General features: G+C 41.0%; 1 protein-coding gene across 7 annotated transcripts; it reads right to left on the reverse strand.

Annotated features, from left to right (window-relative positions):
* Positions 1 to 708: 708 nt before the first annotated feature.
* Positions 709 to 20843, reverse strand: LUC7L3 (LUC7 like 3 pre-mRNA splicing factor). Of its 7 annotated transcripts, XR_013391817.1 has the most exons (12): positions 20609 to 20838; positions 16597 to 16663; positions 14855 to 14894; positions 14510 to 14654; positions 13691 to 13768; positions 13508 to 13612; positions 12220 to 12381; positions 10519 to 10796; positions 9513 to 9673; positions 3013 to 3206; positions 1972 to 2072; positions 709 to 1370 (listed from the first exon to the last, which is right to left on the reverse strand). XR_013391817.1 is itself a non-coding variant. In XM_028716482.2 (11 exons), exons 1-11 carry the CDS (start codon positions 20705 to 20707, stop codon positions 2776 to 2778), a joined length of 1461 nt encoding a protein of 486 aa, XP_028572315.2. In that variant the 5' UTR covers positions 20708 to 20842; the 3' UTR covers positions 709 to 2775. The 7 variants fall into 7 exon arrangements, 5 of the variants coding, with proteins under 5 accessions (XP_028572315.2, XP_028572295.2, XP_028572283.2 ...); XM_028716482.2 differs by having other exon boundaries at positions 709 to 2960; positions 3066 to 3206; positions 20609 to 20842; XM_028716462.2 differs by having other exon boundaries at positions 709 to 2072.
* Between the last annotated feature and the right edge of the window lie 1359 nt (positions 20844 to 22202).

Genomic DNA, 22202 nt, shown 5'->3' on the forward strand with positions numbered 1-22202 from the left:
CAGGTTTAAACAAGTGCTTCCTGTTACCAGTTTTTGTTCTAGAATATTGCTTGTTGCATAGTTAAAGTTAGTTTGAAAGATGATATAGCAATGCTGGTAACTAAGCAAATCTATGCATTTAGAAAACTATTTTTGTAGTTTTATATAAAAAGGCATGCAATGCAAACCAAACCAACAGAAAACGATGTATTTATGTGATGCTTTATCCTGTGAACCTAAGAACAATTTTCAATGGCAGCTTTATTTTTGCACTATCAACTTGTAACAGGGTAGCCAAGAGTTTTAAAGTGGTTGTTAATTAAAATTTTGCTTTAGGCCTTGCGGCACCACCTCATAATTCGTCTGTCATGAAGCTGTGTGCATTTGCCAACATGTTTTCTAACAGTTGATGTAGGCCCTCATCTACTGAAGGTTGACTGGATTACATAGAGAAATACCGTGACAAGGTTATTAGTTTCCTTTTGTCTGGTTCCTATGGCTGACAATGCGTTCTACATGCTTTCCTGTATACAAGTGGGGGGTTACATAAAATGTGTGGCGTATCGGATCATATGGTCTTCTGTTCCTATTCTTGCTTCTAACCTGATACTTTGCTTCTCTCAAATATTATGCACGTCTGCCTTTGCCTTTGCCAACAAATACAAATATTTTTATACTTTCACTATGTATCTTAGCGTATATCCAAGAAAGAACACAATCACATGAAAATTGCAGTGTTACCTCTTTATCTTTATTTACACTTTTTAAAAAGCTATGGAAACTACTGGGACAGAAATTGGTTATGTAAATTTTGATAAGAGAAATACCCCAACCTCTCATTTTGATCTGGGGTGGGGGCATGGGGATAGACAAGAATGAACTTGAACACATTTGATTTATTTGGAAAGAAGTCTATTTAATATTAAACACTCAATGACAATCAAATGTGTAACAGAAAGTCATAGATACTGTATTTCCATTAGGGTATATCAAGAAGCCAGGTATAGCTTTGTTGTAAAAATGGGGTTTATTTTAGTTGGAGTCACACAAAATACTAAACATTTATCCTTGTGTTTCAAAGTTCAAGAATGAAAACTTGCAATTAAACACTGAGCAAGCCATGTGTTCAGGTTATGTTGGTTTATCACCTTAAAAGTCTTATAGGAAAAAAATGATAACAGGACTTAAAATTCTCAGTAGCATGTTTGCTTATTAACTTCTCTCTGCATTTTGAGAGGTCACAACAGTCCTGAATTAATTTTTATTTTAAAAAATCTAACTGAACTTTATTTTTTTTCTATGCCACTACAGCTTTCTTTCACCTCATTTTAAAGCAGATCTTCGTATTAAGCAGTCTTCAGGCTTCTTCGCAGACTTGTCACGTGGTTGTCCTATAACGCAAAACGTTGGGAAAAGAGAGTCAGATAGTGGGAACAAAGATTACTTTCATTTGCCATTCCTAAACAGCGTCTGCTTGCTGCCCGCTTAACTCTTCAAAATCATCTCATAAAAATTACACCTAACACCCCTGTGTATTGGACAGTTAAGGACAAACATGACGTCACAATTCACCAACCACTGTTGTTGGGAAGCCATGTATTCCAACAGGGCTTGCACAGAGGTCAAATGCAAGTACCACTGAAACGAATGGAGGGTGTGCAACATTAGTGCTCAGAGGATTGCACTGTATGGCTAAAGTCCTATGCACATTTACTTGGAAGTAAGCCCCAATGAACACAGTGGAACCTACTTCTGAATAAGCATGCATAGGCCTGCACTGTAATTGGTTAGGGGTTCTTAGAAGATAAGCTGAAACTACATTAACTATGTTGCAAGGAAATCAATCAATCAGCTGGTTTTATTTGGGTTTATTCCTTACTTAAGGAATGACCCTGAGAAATCACAGGTCAAGACGGGGCAATTATTTATGTATAAGATTAGCTTCATTTAACTAACAATGTGGTTATATACATTCTTGCCATTTATATATACCTATTGGGTGTTTCTGACATTGGCCTTTATTTTCATTTGCCTCCCAAGTCTGGTATCAGCCAGTATATGCTGCTGTGTGCCATGGCTGCCTGGCAATTCTCCTACGCAGTAGGAAATTATAAACACATACCTCTTAAAGACTTGAAATGCATTGAATGTTACAAGGCGATTATTATGTAGTATTTATTGCATTTAATAAAGATATCTAATTCTGGGCAGCACTGCATCCCTACACACAGTTGAAAGAAAATTCCAATCAAGTTAATATCAGGTTAACAGTTTCACAATATATGCACAAAGATTCCTTTTCACTTTTTGTAAAGAAAACACACAACAGTAAGCTTAAAGATTACAGGCAACAGCATTCAAACATGGATGTGGGTAGAGAAAGGAGTACCTGGCATGAGTACCTGCTTAGTTTGACTGAATCCTTGATTTTTAATTTGGCTTTTCATGGGCCGCTCACAACACCAACGCTGTGTGAGGTATGGTAGTCAGCTGCAATTATTCATAAACCCTACACTTCCATCAATCCAATGCTACTGGCTCTCGAGTTACAGAACAAACTGCATTAGAATGCAAGGCAAAGCAAAAAAACTAGAAACATCCTTGACAAAGAAATACTAGCAGTTTATATAAAAACAAAATAGTCCAACATGTGCCTCTAATATTAAGTATTAAAGCAAATGTTTCTGATGCACCAACACAATATGGACTTAATTACAAAATCAGTTCAAATTGTTAAAAAAGATAATAAATCCCCTAAAAATAAAAAATAGGATAATTAACTTCTAAGGGACTAGATTACAAATATGTTCCCAAGAGGCACACTAATGGGGGTATGAGTCTGCTACAAAATAGCCGATACAAAACAATGTACCTCAAAAGATTTTGCAGGACTACACTGTGTTTTCCTTCAGAAGTTGCTTTAGCACCTCTTCTTACTTGTTGACTTAGCTCCATCTTCATCTGTACATACTTACGCTGCACTGTTAAACAGTAACAAAAAGCCCTAATCAAAGTTTGAAATAATGCACTTACCTCTGTCTGATCTGAGGTCATATCAGATCAGTTTTAATTGGACTGAGTGTCACCTTCAGATTTAATGTCTTCACTGGTCCCATTGACCTCACTCTTAGCATCGCCATCCTTGGAGTCCATGCTTGTGTCTTCACTCTGTTTTTCCCGACTACTGGACTTCACACTACTTTTTTTATCATCAGATCCCCTCTTTTCTGCCATGAAAGAAGACATTGACCATGGACTTCACAGTAAAGACACACAAGGTATCACGCTTTTCAGGGGTGAAGCATATGCCGAGACATCAGCAATTGGCTGTAAAATTGCAAACTAGAGATCAAAGTTACAGTGCTAATATTGAATGAAATATTCCACCAGAAAGAACAAGAACTGAGTTGCTGAGTTCAGAGGGAAATAGCACAGAGGGGGAGGCAGAACTGCTTAGTATTACAATGCAAAAGTCACTGACCTGTTTGATAGTTCTGGTCAAAAACCGCAAGCCACGTACATGCTACCTAACTGAAAACTACCTGATGTAAAGGCTAGCGTAAAATGTGTCTAAAACTACAGATTCATCACAGTATATGACTTTTAATCACTTAATTTAGCTCAAGACCATGTACAAATTTGGGGAAGGACCGTAGCTCAGTGGTAGAGCATCTGCCTTGCATGCACAAAGTCCCAGCTTCAGCCTCTGGCATATCCAAATAAGGCTGGGAAAGACTTATTGTCTGATATGCTGGAGAGCCACTGCTGGTCAGAAAATACTGAGCAAGAGGGACTGTTGGTCTGACTCCTGTTGGCAGCCTCCTCTGACCTCTGATGCCAACACCTAATCTGCTGTCCAGGGCGGAGAGCCTGCTGGATCAGGCCAATGACCCATCTAGTCCAGCATCCTGTTCTCTCAGTGGCCAAACAGCTGCCTGTAGGAAACCAGCAAGCAGGATTTGAGTACAAGAGCACTCTTACCTATTGTGGTTTCCCGCAATTGGTATTCAGAACATGTTTGAATTCTTGACCTCTCAGACAACACATGCACAGAACAGTTTGGAGCAATTTAATTTCTACAGGATTACGTATTGATCTTAGGTAACAAACCTTAACGGATAGGGTTAGATCCAGGCCTTACTTCATTGGTGGGGATACTGCAGCTGACAGAGGAAGGAGTGGTTTTAATTATTTCTCCTCAATGCAACACCCTGCGCCACCTCTAACTCTGTTCTGGAGGGTTGGAACATCTCCTGGAAAAACATGGGAGGTGGGGCTGGGGGCTGCAGAGAGGTGAATTGGCGAACGTTACCTCTCCTCCCACTCGGCTGACAATCTGGATGGAAGGAGTCTCTTTCATCTGGGAAAGGCAAAGCCTGGATCCAAACCACAGAGCTGATTTTGATTTGGCTATTTGAATCAACTATGCATATTACTGCCTGAAGTTTTAAGGACATTTAAATTTTGTGCTGTGTTTATAGATTTGCATGCTTATCTTTTTGATAGCCCATTTTCCCCAAACCTTTTTTCTCCATGGCTTCATGTACTATTCTCAAATGGTAGTGCCTGCTCTTCCCTCACTCTTTTTCCAGAGCCCATTCCCACCTCCTTTACCTTCATTTGCCTGCTATGCCCCATCACCTCACCAGGATTGGGGATTGTCTCCCTACTTGCCAACCACTGCCAAGAAGAGAGAAAGTAATCTGTGTAAGTGCATTATCAGGCTGATATTTAACAATCCATGACTGCCGGGAGCCAAAAAAAGTAACCTTCAAAGCACAATAGGTTTCCAATTTTCATTTTCCTATCTTGCAAGAAGATGCACTTAATTTTCATGTCCAAAACAATTACAAGTTACAAACTTGACAAAGTTGCTTGAAATTGGGACACTAGGTTCACTGAAAACAGGTAACTCTAAATAGCAGAATAAATAATAAATAAGAGAATCTGACAATGGATTGGCTGCCAATAAAATTAGTAAAGCCAGAATAATGAGTTTACCTGGAGAAAATAAAAATTTAAGACAGCCATGTGTCCTTCTCTTATATTCAATGCATAGCCCTTTACGGTGGGCAGTTTCCATATCAGACATGGTTACCAGGTTTTTGTCCCATTAAAGCACTTATTTATATATAACATGCATATAGTGTAAGACGTGTATGCTGTACACTGAAATCACATGGGTATTTCTCTCATCAGCATGATGAACCAAAATTCTTTTTTAAGCATCCAGATAAAGTATATTAGATGTTTTGAATGGCTGTATTTAATGCAAGAGCAAAGAATAAAGAACAGGGAACAAACAGAAGAGACTGTCAAAGCTGTATGGGTGAAGTTTCTGGAAAGGCATACTTATCGCCTATTGCAAGAGCAAAAGATTATTTTGAAGTTAGTTTCAATTCCTTTTATCAAGAAAACTTAGAACAGCTTGATTATGCAGATAACAGCCAAAAAAAGGGGAGGAACTACAAAGGAACCACTGCCTAAGGGAAAACACTCAATAATTGAAGCTGAGAGAAAACCAGTCAGCAAAGTCCATTTAACTTTGGAACTCTTAGAGGTGTCTGTTCCACGTAATAATTGCCTGGATAGGTTGCACTAACTGACCTTTTTGAAAGTCTTCAATTTTTGCTTTATTAGGTATCGCCGATTCACATGTAGATCCACTGAGGAACAGCAGTCTTGTTGCCCCGCAGAGGACTAGCTGTCAGTCCAATAAGCTTATCTTCTGTCCTATGTAGATACGATAGAGCTCAACAGCCCTTTAAATGGGCAAAATATGTAGATTCTCCGGAAGGTGTTTTATTGCTTTGAGTTTGGACAGATGGGGGAGAGAGGCGTTTTTCTTGGCAACTGTTAAACAGTATTGACCTATTGGCCTGTGAATTAAAATAGGAAGCTATACTATGAAAACTTTTTTGTCTACTCTACGCTAAAGGAATTTTATCTTTGATTTGGTAAGTAGAGCTCAGGGAAAAATTCTATTTGTTGAAAGATTTGTTGCCCACCCCCATAGAATATCTGCAAGGAGTATAATCCTTCTACCTATTTCTTGAAAATTGCTTTTCTGATCATAAAAAGGGAAATAAAATGGGCACACATACAGTACAAATGTTGCAGTGCCATCTGTTCAAATACTGACTAGCTGTGCTTAAGTAAAAGAAACTTAACTGTTTCACTGGATAGGGTCAGAAATCGGGGTTGGGTGGGGGTGGAGTGTTTCACTGTCAAGTTAATAGAACTGACATTTTATTTTGTATTCAGTTTCTCTCAGATCTGGGGGTTTTTCTCACTATGAAACTTCAATTTAATGCAAGGAAACGAGCAAGATTCGCTTAAAATTCCAGTTCCTCAATACCAGACCAGTCGATAATATCTGTACTCTTATCTTCACTGAGGCTTTCTTCAGAAAGGTCCTATGTGTAATTAACTGAATAAACTTAAAGCATGCTTTCATAAGTGCAACAGAATAGAATATAGAACATGTAAGGAGGACAGACATTCATACAGCTGCTTAACAATGACTAACAATTTTTTTTACCAATGCTCAAGTGACATGGAAGGAAGTCAAATTCCAAGTGTAACCACAATCACAACACCAAAAGAATTGTAGGAAAGAAAGTGGAAAAATAGCAAGAATAGTATTTAAACACACCCTCAGCTGGCGTGTGCAGTGTAGTTGAGTCACACCACTTTTTAGTGTTACAGGGTGACTGGGAAAGGGGAAATGAGCCGTATATTCTGCAAACTAGGAGGTTATGACTTCTGGGCAGATACCTTCCTGTGTTACCGGTATAGATAAATGTTATTTAGCACTGCATACCATTAAATTGTGAAGTGTTCTACTAAGCTACAAAACCCTTAGTTTATACCCAAACTCAGTTCTTTGAAAATCTAGACCAAAGGCATTGAATAGAAGAGAATGAAGCAGTCCAAGATTATTTAAATGGCCGACCCCCGGGAGATAATAAGATCACCATTTATGCAAGAAGTACATTGTTATTTTGAGTCACTGTTGTCTTCTCTAGAACCAATGAATGCCATAATACACTCTGCAGCCTATTCTGATGCCCCATTTTAGAACAGTACCTACACACAGCTGAGTGCATCAGGCTTGCCTCACTGGGTCAGAACCATATATTTGTACCATTCCCATTACTCTGCTTTTATTAATCACAGTCCTGGGAACTCAATACTTCCTTGAGCAGGAATTCATTCAACTTTGCATTAATAAAAAGAAATACACAACCAACATACTAAAATGAAAATTATTTCTAGAGGCGAATAACAGGCAGTCATATCTAATTCATAACCATCATTCTATACATACAAAAGATGCATAAAGCAGTGAAAAAACTCCAAGCCTCTATTCAGTAAGGAGACCTTAAAGGGATTTATGAAATACTATCCAAAACTGAGGCAGTGAAGCTTGAAGAGGCTGACTTGCTGATGACCATTTTTAAAGGCTTCCTTTCAATGTGGGGACCACAAAGCGTTATGCAGAACACTAAACATTCATATTGTTCACCACTAAGGCGGCAATCCTACATACCTACCTGGGAGTAAGCTCAGTTTAACTTTGGGGCTTACTTCCCAGTAGACAGGCATATGATTGCAGTGTTAAGTGACCCACATGCTGAGACGGTAGATGCCAGTGTATCAAATAAAATAATTTAGGGCGGAGCATGTATACTAACAACCCCAGGTGAAACAGGCCATTTCCCAAATTACTTTGATAATGGGCTTGAAAATGGGAGAGGTTAACAGACATAAGGTAAAGGTAAAGGTACCCCTGCCCGTACGGGTCAGTCTTGACAGACTCTAGGGTTGTGCGCTCATCTCACTCTATAGGCCGGGAGCCAGCGCTGTCCGCAGACACTTCCGGGTCACGTGGCCAGCGTGACAAGCTGCATCTGACGAGCCAGCGCAGCACACGGAACGCCGTTTACCTTCCCGCTAGTAAGCGGTCCCTATTTATCTACTTGCACCCGGGGGTGCTTTCAAACTGCTAGGTTGGCAGGCGTTAACAGACATATCTATTATCAATAGAAGAGTACACTGAAAGTTGTTCCAGAGGCCAGAAATTTACCCAACATCTTTTAGACAAGAGGTGTACCTCTGACCTTCGAGGTTTTGCAAGTATCCCATTACATGGCTGTATATGTGCGTGTCATTTAAAAATCGGAATTGAAGCTAACATGGATTCTTAATTTGAGAGATCGGGCTTTCATGTAATTTCTGGGTGGACAAAGTAACAAACAATGGAATGATTCACAATGAGCTTCAGACTTGTGTGCTCGCCTCTCCTGTGTGGTCAAGAGGAACAGTTCAGAAGCTTTTGCTTACTGTGGCTGATGTGTCACCTGGAGTGATATACTGTGGTTTCTGAAGCTGGCTTGTTGAAACCAAGCAAGGTTAGTCCTTACCACAATTTCATATTCAAACAACATGGCAAACTCTGGTTAACTAAAAGCAGAAGCTTATGAATTCTTTATCTCAGCTTTGTAGGAGGAGAGCATATGAGCCCAAAATTTGCTAAAGTCCATCATGTTGCACTAAAACTTGATTACCATTACATGCCAATACAGACAGTGTATCTGCAAGAAATCAGCCAGTGCAGTATCCACCACAATAAGGAAAACGACTACACTCATTAGCACTGTTTTTAAAAAATATATACGTAATACCTGAAAAATAAATAACAAGCCAAGAACAGACTTTAGTTAGGCTCTCTCATATTCCTAAAGTGTTGGAAATGCAGACGAGGATGAATAATAAGCCACAGAGGCTGAATAAAAAGTGTTCACCAAAGGGAAGCAACTGTAACTGTACGTAAGAACATGGAACAGTAGTGACATACCATCTTTATGCACCATGTCTTCAGGAACAATCTAAATATCACACCAATTTACTGTTAGTATTGTTGAGTCTGCAAAATGGAGGGGTGGGCAGAAGGCAGATCAGGATTGATTGGTAAATGTCTGGGTTATTTACAGATCAGGATTTCTGACTCCTGGTTGTTTTACAACCACCACCAAAAACATGGTTCTGAATATACTGTTGAATTTTGTGTGTGTGTGTGGCAGGGCAATTAGATCTGTTTATTTCTGGTACTCAAAACAAATAGCTGGTCTCAGAATGCTTAAATTCTCATTTTATTTATTGCACAGCGTGAACCAGGCTTTGGTTGGTGGATCTCAAGAGTTCTAGCAAAAAACAAGTAGATCTGCAAGCCTACTGCTTCCCCACCCCTGGTAACACACACCTAAAGACAGTAACAGAAGACTCAACTGAACTTAAGTTCACAGATGTAGAAAAACTGAGGTAGTATGCAGCCAAGAGACACTCATCTACCTGGAATCTAAGAGTTTTATATATAATATGCTACAGTACTGGAAGGGAGAAGGAAAGGTGCATCAAGTATTTAAGTTTGTATTTAAGAGTTCAGAAGGAATCTATGGGGGCAGCAATCACTGGAAGATCATGGCACAGCTCTGCAGAAAAACTATTCTTCACCAGTCATATGAACTGACCTTTTTCCTTAGATTTCCTGTCTTGTTCTCGCTCTCTGCTTTTGCTTCTGTGCTTGTAAGATTTCCGATCCCGACTCTTTGACCGCCTTTTGTCCCTGCTACGTGATCTATGTTTTCTGTCTGACCTATCATGGCTTCTGCTTCTGCGTCGATCTCGACTCCTAAAAATGTAAGAAGAATGGGTGGAATTCAACCTGGTGCTAATGTGAACATTCCACCAATGAAATGATTTCTCTTTGCACAATGGGACATTCTCCCCCCCCCCCCACATGTCCCTAGATATATTCCAGGGGTTCCGTCAACTCTCTGGAGCAGATTTGGGGATGGTGTGGGGAACGGACAAGGTGGGGGGGGCAGTGTCTCATTGCACAAGCAGAAGTCATTCTGCTCATGCAGTCATTTAGTTGACTATCCCCAATAATAGTTAAAGCACTTCTCTAAATTTATCACAAGTAAACTTGACATAAAAACTTGACACATCCACATATGGACCAGCAAAATTGGGGAGAGGCACATTCACAGTTAAACGAAGCTTTGATATAAACTACAGTTTTGCTGCAAAGTGCTTAGTGTAAAACTGCCTTGAGAAATGTGAGCCAAAGTTTGTTCAAAACTGGTTAAACCCTATTTATGCCAAGTTTTCAGATACAGTGGTACCTCGAGTTACATACCAGAAATATTTCTAACCCAGAAATATTACCTCGGGTTAAGAACTTTGCTTCAGGATGAAGCAACAGAAATCATGCAGTGGCGGCGCAGCAGCAGCAGGAGGCCCCATTAGCTAAAGTGGTGCTTCAGGTTAAGAACAGACCTCCAGAACGAATTAAGTTCTTAACCTGGGGTACCACTGTACTTGTGAGGAATTTTAAGTACTGAAAACCTCAAACAGTTTCTCAGGAATACAAAGTCTACACCTTTAGGTGTTCTCTTGACTCATCAACCATTTCAATTTATTCAATTAACTTCAAAGAAATCTAATGTCCTTAGCCCCTTCCCAGACAGGTACCTGCTTCGTCTTCTGTCCTTGCTTCTTGATCTTTTATGGTCCCTTGACCGACTACCCCTCCTGTCAGAAGTTCTGCTTGAATGTCTGCTTCGTGAACGACTCCTCTTTCGTCTCTCTCTATCACGAGCCCTCTCTTTTTCTTTTTCTTCTTCTTCACGCCGTCGCTTTCTTTCCCTTTCTTCCCTTTCACGTTCCCTCTCTCGCTCTTCACGCTCTAGTTTCTCTTTTTTTAACCGATCATCGCGCTCAGGCTCTTCAGTTCTCTTTCTTAATTTTTCCTTAAAAAGGAAAGTATTACAGAAAGGTTACTGAAATCATAGAATTGTTGAATTTTAAGGCACCATGAAGATCATCTAGTCCAACTCCCCTGCAATGCAGGAACCTTTTGCCCAATGTGGGGCTCGAACCCAAAACCAACTGGAAGATTTCATGCTTCTTAAGAAAGGGCAATACTCACTACCATGACATGAATTTGAAACACTCTTTAACAGTCTATTTCAGATAAAATTTAAAGCATCTCCACTATCTGGTAACATTAATGATAACATATATACAAATAGAATCATAGAACTGTAGAGTTGAAAGGAACCCCAAGGGCATCTAGTCCAACCCCCTACAATGCAGGAATCTCAACGAAAGCATCCATGACTGATGGCAATCCACCACAGAGCAATAGGCTGTATCTCTGCACACAAAGAACATATTTTTGAAGAACCCTGCTCAATGCAAGAACAAAATTGTACTGAACACCTTGTCCTCAAATGTACCTTGATTTCGCAGATTAGAATCTCAGCTAACTACAGTTGGATGCATTATATGTATACATTTATGTGTACGTATAGTGCTTAAAACTCCACAGAATAGGCCATCAACCAAGCAAAACCATTTCAGACACCACTTCTTAATTGTTGGTTAAAATCTGGATACATTTATCAAAATATGTACCTAAATTATGCATAGAAGTGCCATGAAAATATAACATTTTGTATGGGACAGTTCTAAGACTGTCAATGCTTTTTACTGAAACTCGTGGAATAATACCAACTTCTGTCTGTCTTAGCTCAGTAAACAGATCTTAAACTACAAAGACCTATATCAATTCAGTTATTTTTATCTTATTACTTTCTCATCCTATGCCCGTGGCTATTTTGATATATTGTTTAACTTTTGGTTTTCCATTCCCCATAAATAATAATTGACACTGACCCACTTTGCACATAATACCAAACCAGAACTAAATATGAGCAAACAGGTTTATTCTGTGATAAATCATAGTTTACTCATGAACCCAGGTTTGTGATTTGCCTGGAAGAAAATGAACCATGAGTCCTGGTAGTTCTGAGCAGACCAGAAGCAACTGCCATTTTTGCTGTAAGTACCTGCGTACTTGCTTGCTCACGCCTAGCCATGGTTTGGCTTAGGGATATGTATGAATCAGGTCAGTATGTACTTTAACCTTTGTGTAACATGGATGAAAATAAAAATAAGTCAATACTTTTATCTGTTGGTAGTATTCAAGAATATAAGCTGAGAAGTTCACCTACTTGGTATCACAAGGTTCTGAGTTCATAATGGCACATCCAGTTCATAATGGCACATCCTAAAATCATTTTTATAGTGGCATCACCACATACACAGGCTATATGTTGACAGTATTGCCAAGCACATACAGATCTATATATACATGCAGATTGAACATACTTTTAGTTCTTCCACTGTAGCTTTAATTTTTGCGTAACCCATATGCTGTTTTCCCATCAAGTGATCATCTACCCTGGATTGTGCATCTCCTACGATTAAAAATGCTCCACAGACTTCACAAACTTCCATCTGCTTTTCCTGAGCTGCAAAGCTCTCAATTGTCTGGAAACAGAACATACTTGTTAAAACAGATAGTTACATTAACACTTTATTTATTATTTACCTAGCAACAATACAACTTATTTTTCAAATTCTTAACCTACCCCTTGGCATGCAAGCAGCTAACCAATTGCTATAAAAATACACACAATTTCATGCCCAAAGCAGATCACAAGATTGGTCTAACTGCATTATAATTCAAGTGCAGGTGCATCTTTAAACCTGCAAAGCAACTGACAAGCATATTATTCCAGCTGCACACAATATAGCATTTAACAACCCCTCTAAACCCAAGGCTGCCATCTGATAATAAGAAACAAGTCATAATCTTCCATGGTGTTAAAATTCTACTGGGTTCATTTCAATTCCAAAGGCTTATTGAAGTTCTAAGATGGTCTCTATCCCTTAACAGGTCAAGAACAGGGATGTGGCCAAGATCTCCCTCTTTCAAAGTGTTTTCTGCATTCCTGTGTATCTGAGAGGATATTAACCCAGTGAGGGACACATTCTAGCAACATTATTTATTCTAAACATTATGTTTATTCTAAACATAAAGCGCCCCTACCTTCTTGAACAACTGAAGGGGGGGGGGAAGGAGGAAGAAGTGAAAACTGCCCCCCTCCCTGTTCTGCTACTTCTGAAAGCCTCTGCTGGATCAAAGAGCTTTGCACCAGCGGAACGATGCCACTAGAAACAATCCTCCAATTTTTCTGGCCCATAAATTGATTTGCCTTTATGCAGGCTATTACAGTCATACCTTGGGTTGCAGACACTTAATGTTGCATGTTTTCGGATACGGACGCAGCGAAACCCGGAAGTACCGGAACGGCTTACTTCCAGGTTTCGGCGCGTGCGCAGAAGCACCAAATCGCAGATGCGGCGCTGCGGGTTGCGAACATGCATCCCGCACAGATCACGTTCGCAACCCAAGCATCCACTATAGTCTCATATACGCATGGTTAAAGCTCAATGACTAATAAAGTATGAAAATATTTTGGTGGCAATCAAAGAAACTATTTATTCAACAAGTTGGAAGAATACAAGCTGGAAAAATAAGGCTTTTGTGAGGTCAAGTTTATTTGACTGTATTCTGTTGGGGCTTCCAGAGAAAAACAGGACTCTTACTTACCGAAGTTGTAGATCTTAGCAACTCTCTTTCCTCTTTTAACTGTTCAACAAGTTTCATCATGCCTTGAGCCTCTTCCACCTTTCCTTCAGAACCTAGTTCTTCAATCTAATAGAGAGAGAACAAAGTTAGTATAATGTCTTGATCCAACTTTATAAACATTTCTGTATGATTCAAGACAATTACCTGTTGTAGAAGTACATCAATCTTGTCAGTTAATACTTGAATCTTCTCTTCATTTTTACCAGTAGGTCCTGCTGCTTGCTAAATATTAAAATAAAAGTGACAACAGACACCTAAAAGTTACAAGTGCAACAAAACACTGTTCTGCTTTGTCATGTCCACAGCACAACTCATATCGAAGAGTAAGTTGTAAGAAGAAAAAAATCCACAATAAGTTCATCTACATCAGAAGTGGAGAACCTTTTGGGCTCCATGGGCCAGATCCTTATCAAGAGTGGTCTTACAGGCCAAATATGACAGGCGAGTGGCCCTGTCTACCTGTCAAAATCCCTTGCTAGAGCAACGTTAAGAGGGATGAAACTGCTTCAGATAACGGTTTGCCAAACTGCTCTCTGAAGCCCCTCCCTGCCATTAAAGTTTGCTCCTAAAAGGTTAAAAGGGCAGGGCCAACAGTAAGGGGAATCCCACTTAAGTGTTGGAAATGGGTGCACCAGAGATTCCTATTGAGTGAGAAACACAGTTAAGACCGGTAATTCAAACATGCTATAACTCCTGGTCAAGTATGTGTATCTATTCTACTTTAAAGAAAACTTATAAGAAAATACAAAGGGTGGTATCCAACATCACATGAATGGGCACCTGCATGTGCAATGAGACTGCTCCTCTTCCCCTCCCCTCTGCAGGCTCCCACACTAGAGTAGATTTGGGGCACATTATAGAAGTGCAAAGGAGAGAGGAAAATACGTTCTGTAAACAGTTCTGCAAAAGGATATCACCCAAAATACCATATATGTTTAACATGCCCTCTGCTTTTGTACTTACACCTGAAGCCTGTTGAGTCTGAGACAATGCTAAACGTGCATGACCTCTTCGAATTCGGCGTTCCACCTCTGCAAGCAAGCTCTGTAAATACCGAAGGAAGTCTCTTTCATAGCCTACTTTCATGAATCGAGAACTCTTCTCATACCTGACAATGTTAAAAAAGAAATGATTACATTAAACTTCAGATAAAGGTCATCTCCATATTACCTAACAACGAAAGACTATACGCTATCCACCTCGTGAAATTTTAACTGAGGATTTTTTTAAAACCTCATTTAAATGCTTGCATTATTGCTTAATTATATTTATTAGCTTCTTATTAATTATAACTACTAACACACTCACTGTTTTCTGAGGTTTTCATCATGAATTTTCTCACAAGGACCTAGAAATAAAAGCAATAATGGTGATACATTCAAATGACTTTCTGATAACACTATGCCAACAAAGACCTGGATAAAGTTCAACAGTTTTTAACCAAACTAATGTACAGATTAAAACTGGGGTGCCTTTCCACAACAGTACTAACAGTTCTAAATGACTTTCTAGTGTATTGCGATTAGGCTGGCATAGTACCAGAATGACTGTAACCTGATCAATATTCCACCGACACACCAGAGCAGGGCTAAGGTTTAAAATCAAGAGTCATTTGCTCAGAGACAAAATGGGGTGAGGTAGGGTACAGATTCGCAAGCCTAAGGAGAGTGAAGCAATATATTTCTATGAAGATTCAAGTGTACTTTGCTTCATATTTGTTTTTCAAAGTTTGAATGGAATCAGTGACAGCACAAGAACAAGCACATCACACCCCTGCAACATTTACTGAGCTAATAAAGAGTGGTTATGAACCTCTGAAATACAGAAGCCCATGACTGTCAAGGCAAAGAGTTCCAGAAAAAGAATGTACTGAAGAGATCTTACCTATCAATTTAGAATGCTACAACAATTCCAAACCTTGTTGGTGGCACATCTTTAAAATACACACGCATGAATATCTGTGATATTGTCCTGGTACAATTTTGGTATGATCCACATACCACATACCAAAAATCAGAGTGCTAGTGGAAGTCTTAGGAACACTGCCGTTGGATCTGAAATGTGAACTAGAGCATGACAGCACTAAAGCTGACAGTATATAGTTAGCTATGGAGTAAAGCCAGAAATGAAGGAAATATTGGGAAACTATTGCTAAAGGGTTTTTACAAGAACCTGGAAGTTTGCATTTTGATTCTTTGACAGAAGCCATATACAGGCGTCCGTCCACTTAAGCACAATTGACTCACACACAGCTGTGTATACAGGTACCACCAGAAAATAGATACTGTAGATTCAAACTGGGAAATGGCAGGAGAGTCCTCAGAGCTCTTAAGGAGCTGCTACTGCTTTTCCATGCATCCTTCAGCCAGCCCCCGAGCTTCGACTCTAGTTGAAGAGAGTTGTGTGGATAGAACTGGAGAGCAGGAAAAAACGAGTTTTTATAGGCTTTTTAGAGGGGGCTCCCCACTTACATGATTTTCGCTTATGCACATTGGGGCCCTGGAATGTAACCCAATCTGCTATGAATAGGAATGTGAGGCAGAACATTTTCCAGTAACTGAAAATGTTCCCCTCCTCCCCAGTGCTTCATTTTTCTTTTGAAAATTTTCTGTTTTATAAGCTCATTAGAAACAATGAACAGATCCCAACTGCAATGAATGTAGAGAACATTAGGTAAGCTTTGCAGTTTTCTTTTGCTCTATTTACTAATTTCAAATAAAATAAAGATACCAATTACATCACTCTCTAGAGCACCAGAAAATGTTCCAAGGCAAATTACCCTAAACAGCATATGAATTTCTTTTGGAAAACTTTCTAAAGCAAAATTTTCTGGAAAATTCACATTAATGGCTCTGAACTTATGCCAATCTAAGATTTTTAGTCATCTTAATGAGATGATTTTGTGACTGTGTGTGTGTGTCTGTCAGTCTGTCTGTCTGTCTCCATTCATACATATAGGAGGTAAACAAAGAAAATATTTATTCACAGCAGCTTCTATCCATGACCTTGACATTTGCTATAATATAAGGGAAAAAACCAAAGGCACTTACCTAAGTCAGAACGGGTATTTGTGAATAATTCAGCTGGACAAAACCCACAAAGGTAATATTTACAAACCTGATTGAGAAGAAGAAACTTAAGTTACTTTCCTTACACATCAAATTTAGACAGACACAAAGCTGTAAGAGAATTGAGTAATTTGCTCTTGTTCCAATTCTCTTTCTTTCTCTCTTTCTTTTTAAACCAACCTTACCCACCAGTGCTAATTTTGGCTGCATTTAAAATATCCTAAGCACAAACCATCTAGGTAAGCTTTACAGTATGGATGAGTACTGACTCATTTCTTCAGGCCTTTTTAGAGGGCTGTCAGAAGAGTAATAGCACAATCTGTCCCTTCAACAACAACTTTTCACCTACCTGCATCAATTCCTGGTTTCCTACGGCTAGCAAGTAAATTAAGTAAAAACCTATACAATACACTGTTCAAGAATTTCAGTCAAGAGCTGTTGATGACTATGCTCTGCCTCCAAAGTCAGAGGCAGCGATGCTACTGAATACCAGTTGCTGGAATTGTCTACACCCAAACACAAGATGCTATATTTTGGGGTTCTGGTGTCTCATAAAAAGAAACTAGCAACTTGATCTCAGTTCTTCTCATTTAAACCATGTATGGAAGCACCTGAGGCTGCAATTCTACAGTAACGTAGCTCAGGGGCAGAACATCTTCTTTGCATAGAGGTTCCAGGTTCAATCACCAGCCCTTCTAGGTGAGGCTGAATTCAGTTTTGAAATCAGGGACAGTCACTGCAAGTCAGTGTAGGCAATGGTCTGACTCAGTATAAGGCAGCTTCCTATGTTCCTCAGTAGATAGCAATGCAATCCTAACTCCTAAACGCACCATCTGAGAGAAATTAGGATGTGGAATATTACCCTATCCTGGACTTAAACTGAGCAAATGACTCATCTTGGCATAAAATAAGCCAGCGGAAGTTATGTTGGCATAACGGGCAAAAAGAGTGTATGTCAGGGACAAGGAGAGGGATCAACACATTTACACTGCATATTAAATCCTTTCATTCACTGGTTCCACCTCCACAGCATGCCACCAAAATATAGGTGCCACTAAAATTCATCACACAGGAGCCAATGGAAAGGCAGAAAATGAATGTTTACACTGTCCTCCAACCTTGCCCCACCTCCAGCCTAGAACTGATAGGCTGCAGCTTAACTATGCTGGTGTATCTGTCTGGCTAGGTTTGCTCTCTCACACCAGTGAATTTAGTGAGACTTACTGCAGAGTAGATATGTAATGAATTGCTCTGTAAGTGAGCAGGAAATAACACCTTTTCAATATATCGTTAAAGAAACGTATCTACTATGTGAGCCACTATTTGACTTCGGGGGGGGGGGGGGGAATCAAGGAACACTTTTTTTGTGCCATCTTTAAACAGCTTCTATAAACACGGGGGCCAGTGAAAGAATGTCTGCAGATGACAGACTGCCCGCGTGTAGTGCCGATATTTGAGGAAGATATTGGTACATTTCACTGGAAATTTCCTAAACACTAGGTTCTAGCATGTGGAAATCAGAAACGTTTTCCCAACTGCACAGAGGTTATTCAATTTATATATTGGTTATATCAGTGAGTTGCTTTTCTCAAAGAGCGACCCTTAGCAACTTACATTAAAAACAATTAAGAACATCCGACAACAATCTAAAAATACAGCTAAACAGATACAACGGATGAGGAGTTACTGATCCCATCCCACTAAAAGAGGCCACAATGCCACCTTTCAAATTAAGGAACCAGAGGCAAGGTAAAGAGAAAAGTATTTGCCTGGAGCCTAAAAATAAGATAAAAATGGTGCCAGGCGTGCATCTCGGGGAAGAGCATACTACACCCTCCAAATATCCTGTGGAGGGGGGCACACAACGAAGGGTCTCATATGATGACTGCAGGCTTCAGGGGAGCAGTGGTTCTTGAGGTACTGTGGTCCTCAACTACATATGGCTTTAAAGGTCAAAAGCAGCACTCTGAATTGAGTCCAGAAACTGATAGCCAGTGCAGTCATGCCAAAATCAGTTATATGTTCAGACAGTTCTGTCCCAGTCAACAATCTGGCCTCTAAATTCTGCACCAGTTGCAGAACCATCTTCAATGTACAGACAACAACAATTTTGCATGTGTTTGATTGGTGTGTGATCGCTGACATGCACACTGTGGCCCTGAAAGGGGGCTGAACGGGGTGGGCTTACAGTACACATGTTCCGCCAACGTGGGGAGTTGCCTGTATAACACATTGCAGTAGTCCAACTTAGATCATCAGAGCTTAGACACCAGAAGTTAGGTTGTTCCTGTCCAAAAGGTGATGCAGCTGAGCCATTGCTCAAAGCCATCAAGGCCACTTGAGCCTCAAGAGATAGTAATGGATCTAGAAACACCCTCAAGTTAGGTACCTGCTCCTTCAGAAGGAGTTTGACTCCAACACGTTTTAGGCAGCCTGCCCAGAGTTTCCTAAGGCAATGTCATAACAAAGGAGCAAAATGCTTCTTGACATTATGAAATCAACAGCTCTTTATGTGTAGAGATAGCAAAAAATGTGTGTACTGTATGTTGGCTGCTAAAGGGGGAAATGTACTCTTTCAATGTAAATGAACGTTCACTGCTGTCAGGAGTTAAGAAGCAAAGCCTCTGGAGAAACTCAATGGTCACAAATCCCTAATTCCTGCAAAGTCTGCAGGAATTGTCTGGCATTCTTTACAAATGCAAAATTTGCATTTTAGCAGTGTTGCTTCTGATTCTAAGATGTGATGGTGGCCAACAGTGGGATTGCTTGGTTTTGGCTGGTGTAATCACAGCACTGTTTGTGGATAAGGTAGACCTGGCTACAACCACAAATGGTTTAGCTACATTCAGGCTGGGCAATTAAGAGTTTGTGGAGCTTCCTTTGAACAACAGTCTGAAAACTGCAGCTGGTACAAAATGCAGCACTTTGATTTCTGAGTGGGGAAGATGTGGGAATCATATTACCTCTTCCTGTATATCACTAGGTGCCAGTCATTTCCCAGATACAACTACCATTACCATTATACTGTGTGCAACCAGGATACCTAAAGGGCCAGTTCCTCTCCTAAAATACAGTCAGTTACTAAGTCAAGCGCTGAGACTCTTGCCCACGTGTGGCCCTCATCTGAAGCACAGTTGGTGGGAACAGGTGGCAGGACCTTTGACTGCAGCACTCAGACGTTAGAACATCCTGCCCCAGGTGTTGCATATCTCCAACCCCTCGCACAATACTTTAAATAAATTTGTGTTTTTGCAGACCTTTGGCCAGATCAATGCTCGAGTGTATTTCGGTCCCCCGCATGTTTTAGTTCTCAGCTGTGCCTGTATTTTGCAGCTTTATTCACTTCGCCAGATAGTAGTACTGCAATGCTTTCCGGTTGTTAACACTCTCTCGTAGGCAGCTGTGCTTCGTATTAGAAAGCGGTGGAACAAGCGATCTTAAAAGCATCACACCTTAAAGAATAGTTGAAACTACAGGATCGGTAGGCCCTTTATTAGAGCAGCGGGTGCCTCGCCCTCCCCAAAGGCCTCAAATCTCCCTCTCCGTGCGCCCCCCCCCAAAGGCAGACGCCCCAGATCCAGAGGTTTAGCTCTTGTTCGCTTCAACCACAAATCCTCAGCGTGAACATAACGGGGGTACAACCTTTCCTTGTTTGTCCTTCAACCCCCAAGGCCGCGAAACGAAACCCCGTTTTCCTCCCGCAAAGCCTTTTCGAGGCTCCCTGCCCATCGCGCCCGCTACCCGCTGCGCAGGACCTTAAGGTGCCTTCACCTCTTTGCCTGCAAGCTATTCTAGCAGTTAATAGCGGAGCGGCTCCTCCTCCTCCTCCGCATTTTAGGGCCTCCGCCAGGTAAACCTGTTCCTCGTCCTGTTAACTGGCCCATCTTCTCTCCTCTCCACTTTACCTCCGCCCCCCAAAGCGCGCGCCAAAGGGCCTCGACCAAGCGAGGGCCGGCGATAGAGGAGGAGGAGGCCCCGTCTCGGCCATACTCACGCTATCATGGTCCCACCGCACGTTGCTGCGCTTTTCATCCGGGGCCAGGTTCCTGTCCCGGCCCATAAGCTCGTCCAGAAGTTGGGCGGCCGAAATCATGATGCCCCGCTCGTCAAGTCCGGCCTCTCCGCCGCGGCCTCCAGCGCTTTCTTTCCTTCCCGCCGCCGCCGCCTCCGCCCGCCCCCCTCCTTCAATAACACCCAAACCGCGCCGCTGACGAGAGTGACAGAGACAAAATGGCGGCACCCTCAAGCCCAGGGCGTCCCCCACAATGCACCGCGCAGATCTCGCGCAACCGCCCCTGTGGCCCAGGCCTGGTGCTCGCCTGCGCGCGGGTCTTGCCTGGGGGCGCGGGGGAGGGAGTCGTGGTAGGTGCACCTGCGCAGCCTTCTTTTCCTCTTGGATTGCGAAGGCGCAAGCTGACAGTTACTCCTGACTAGAGCAGCCCGTTATAAAAGAGAGTGTCCTCCGCCTTCAAGACCGAGCAGCGTTCAGTTTTGCACAGAGCATCCCCTCTTTTTGATAGAAATGCCCATGATTTTGCAACCTCTTCATAGGATTCGCGAAATAAATTTTTGAAATGACTTGATCTGCTCTTCTATATATAACACTGCTGTGTTTTAAGTCTCTCTTTTTTTGTAAGCCACTTGAGTTTTCGTTTCTGAAAGAAAATAAAAAAGTGACAAATAGAGGAGATAGCTTAGTGGGTGGAACAGGAGAATCTTAATCTAGGTCAGGGGTCAGCAAACTTTTTCAGCAGGGGGCCAGTCCACTGTCCCTCAGACCTTGTGGGGGGCGGGCGGACTATTTTTTTTTTTTTTTTGAAAAAAATGAATGAATTCCTATGCCCCACAAATAACCCAGAGATGCATTTTAAATAAAAGCACACATTCTACTCATGTAAAAACATGCTGATTCCCAGACCATCCGTGGGCTGCATTTAGAAGGTGATTGGGCCGGATCCGGCCCCTGGGCCTTAGCTTGCCTACCCATGATCTAGGTCATGGGTTTGAGCAAAATATGACTTTTGTGGTCCCTTCCACCTATACAAACTATAAAATCGAAATCCCGTTACCCAAGCCTCTCAGAGCCTCAATACACAAACAATGGTTCTATTCAGCTTTGTTTTAAATAATCCTCTGGTCCCACATTTGCTTAACGAACCTTCAAAAATAGTCCTGCACATGTTACTATTAGAACCCCAATGGGAAAGGCAGTGCGTAGGTGTTACCCCACAGCTCAATAATACAAAAGAATTAAATACTTCTTTGACAAGGAGTACTTTAAAAAAATAGTCTCATGCTGTGAGACAGAATCATAATACAATCACTTTATAAAACATGGCCAGTTTTTGTTTCTAAAACATCTGACACCTGAGGCTGAGTACATGAGACTCAGACTGCAATCCTAAACACTAGTCCTGATACTTCTGAGTTAAGTCAGAATTTCCCCAAAAAGAGAACTATCATCAGGCAAGTACTGTCTTAACTTTGTGAAGGAGATACAGAAGGGAAGTCATGTTTGGCTCCTTGTTTATGTGAGTTGCCAACCTTTTGTTCTCTAAGGGCTTCTTTGCCTATCATATCTACGTACC

The sequence above is a fragment of the Podarcis muralis genome, chromosome 2 (assembly GCF_964188315.1).
Source record: "Podarcis muralis chromosome 2, rPodMur119.hap1.1, whole genome shotgun sequence".
NCBI classification, from domain to species: Eukaryota; Metazoa; Chordata; class Lepidosauria; order Squamata; family Lacertidae; genus Podarcis; species Podarcis muralis.

What these genes read in the sequence shown, in the direction of transcription:
- LUC7L3 (XM_028716482.2), bottom strand. Translation starts at nt 20,707, where the DNA reads ATGATTTCGGCCGCCCAACTTCTGGACGAGCTTATGGGCCGGGACAGG. An exon ending in AAATACCCGTTCTGACTTAG is followed by an intron (nt 14,895 to 16,596) that starts GTAAGTGCCTTT and finishes TTTTATTTCTAG; the next exon opens with GTCCTTGTGAGAAAATTCAT. An exon ending in TGAAGACATTAAATCTGAAG is followed by an intron (nt 2,961 to 3,065) that starts GTGACACTCAGT and finishes ACTGTTTAACAG; the next exon opens with TGCAGCGTAAGTATGTACAG.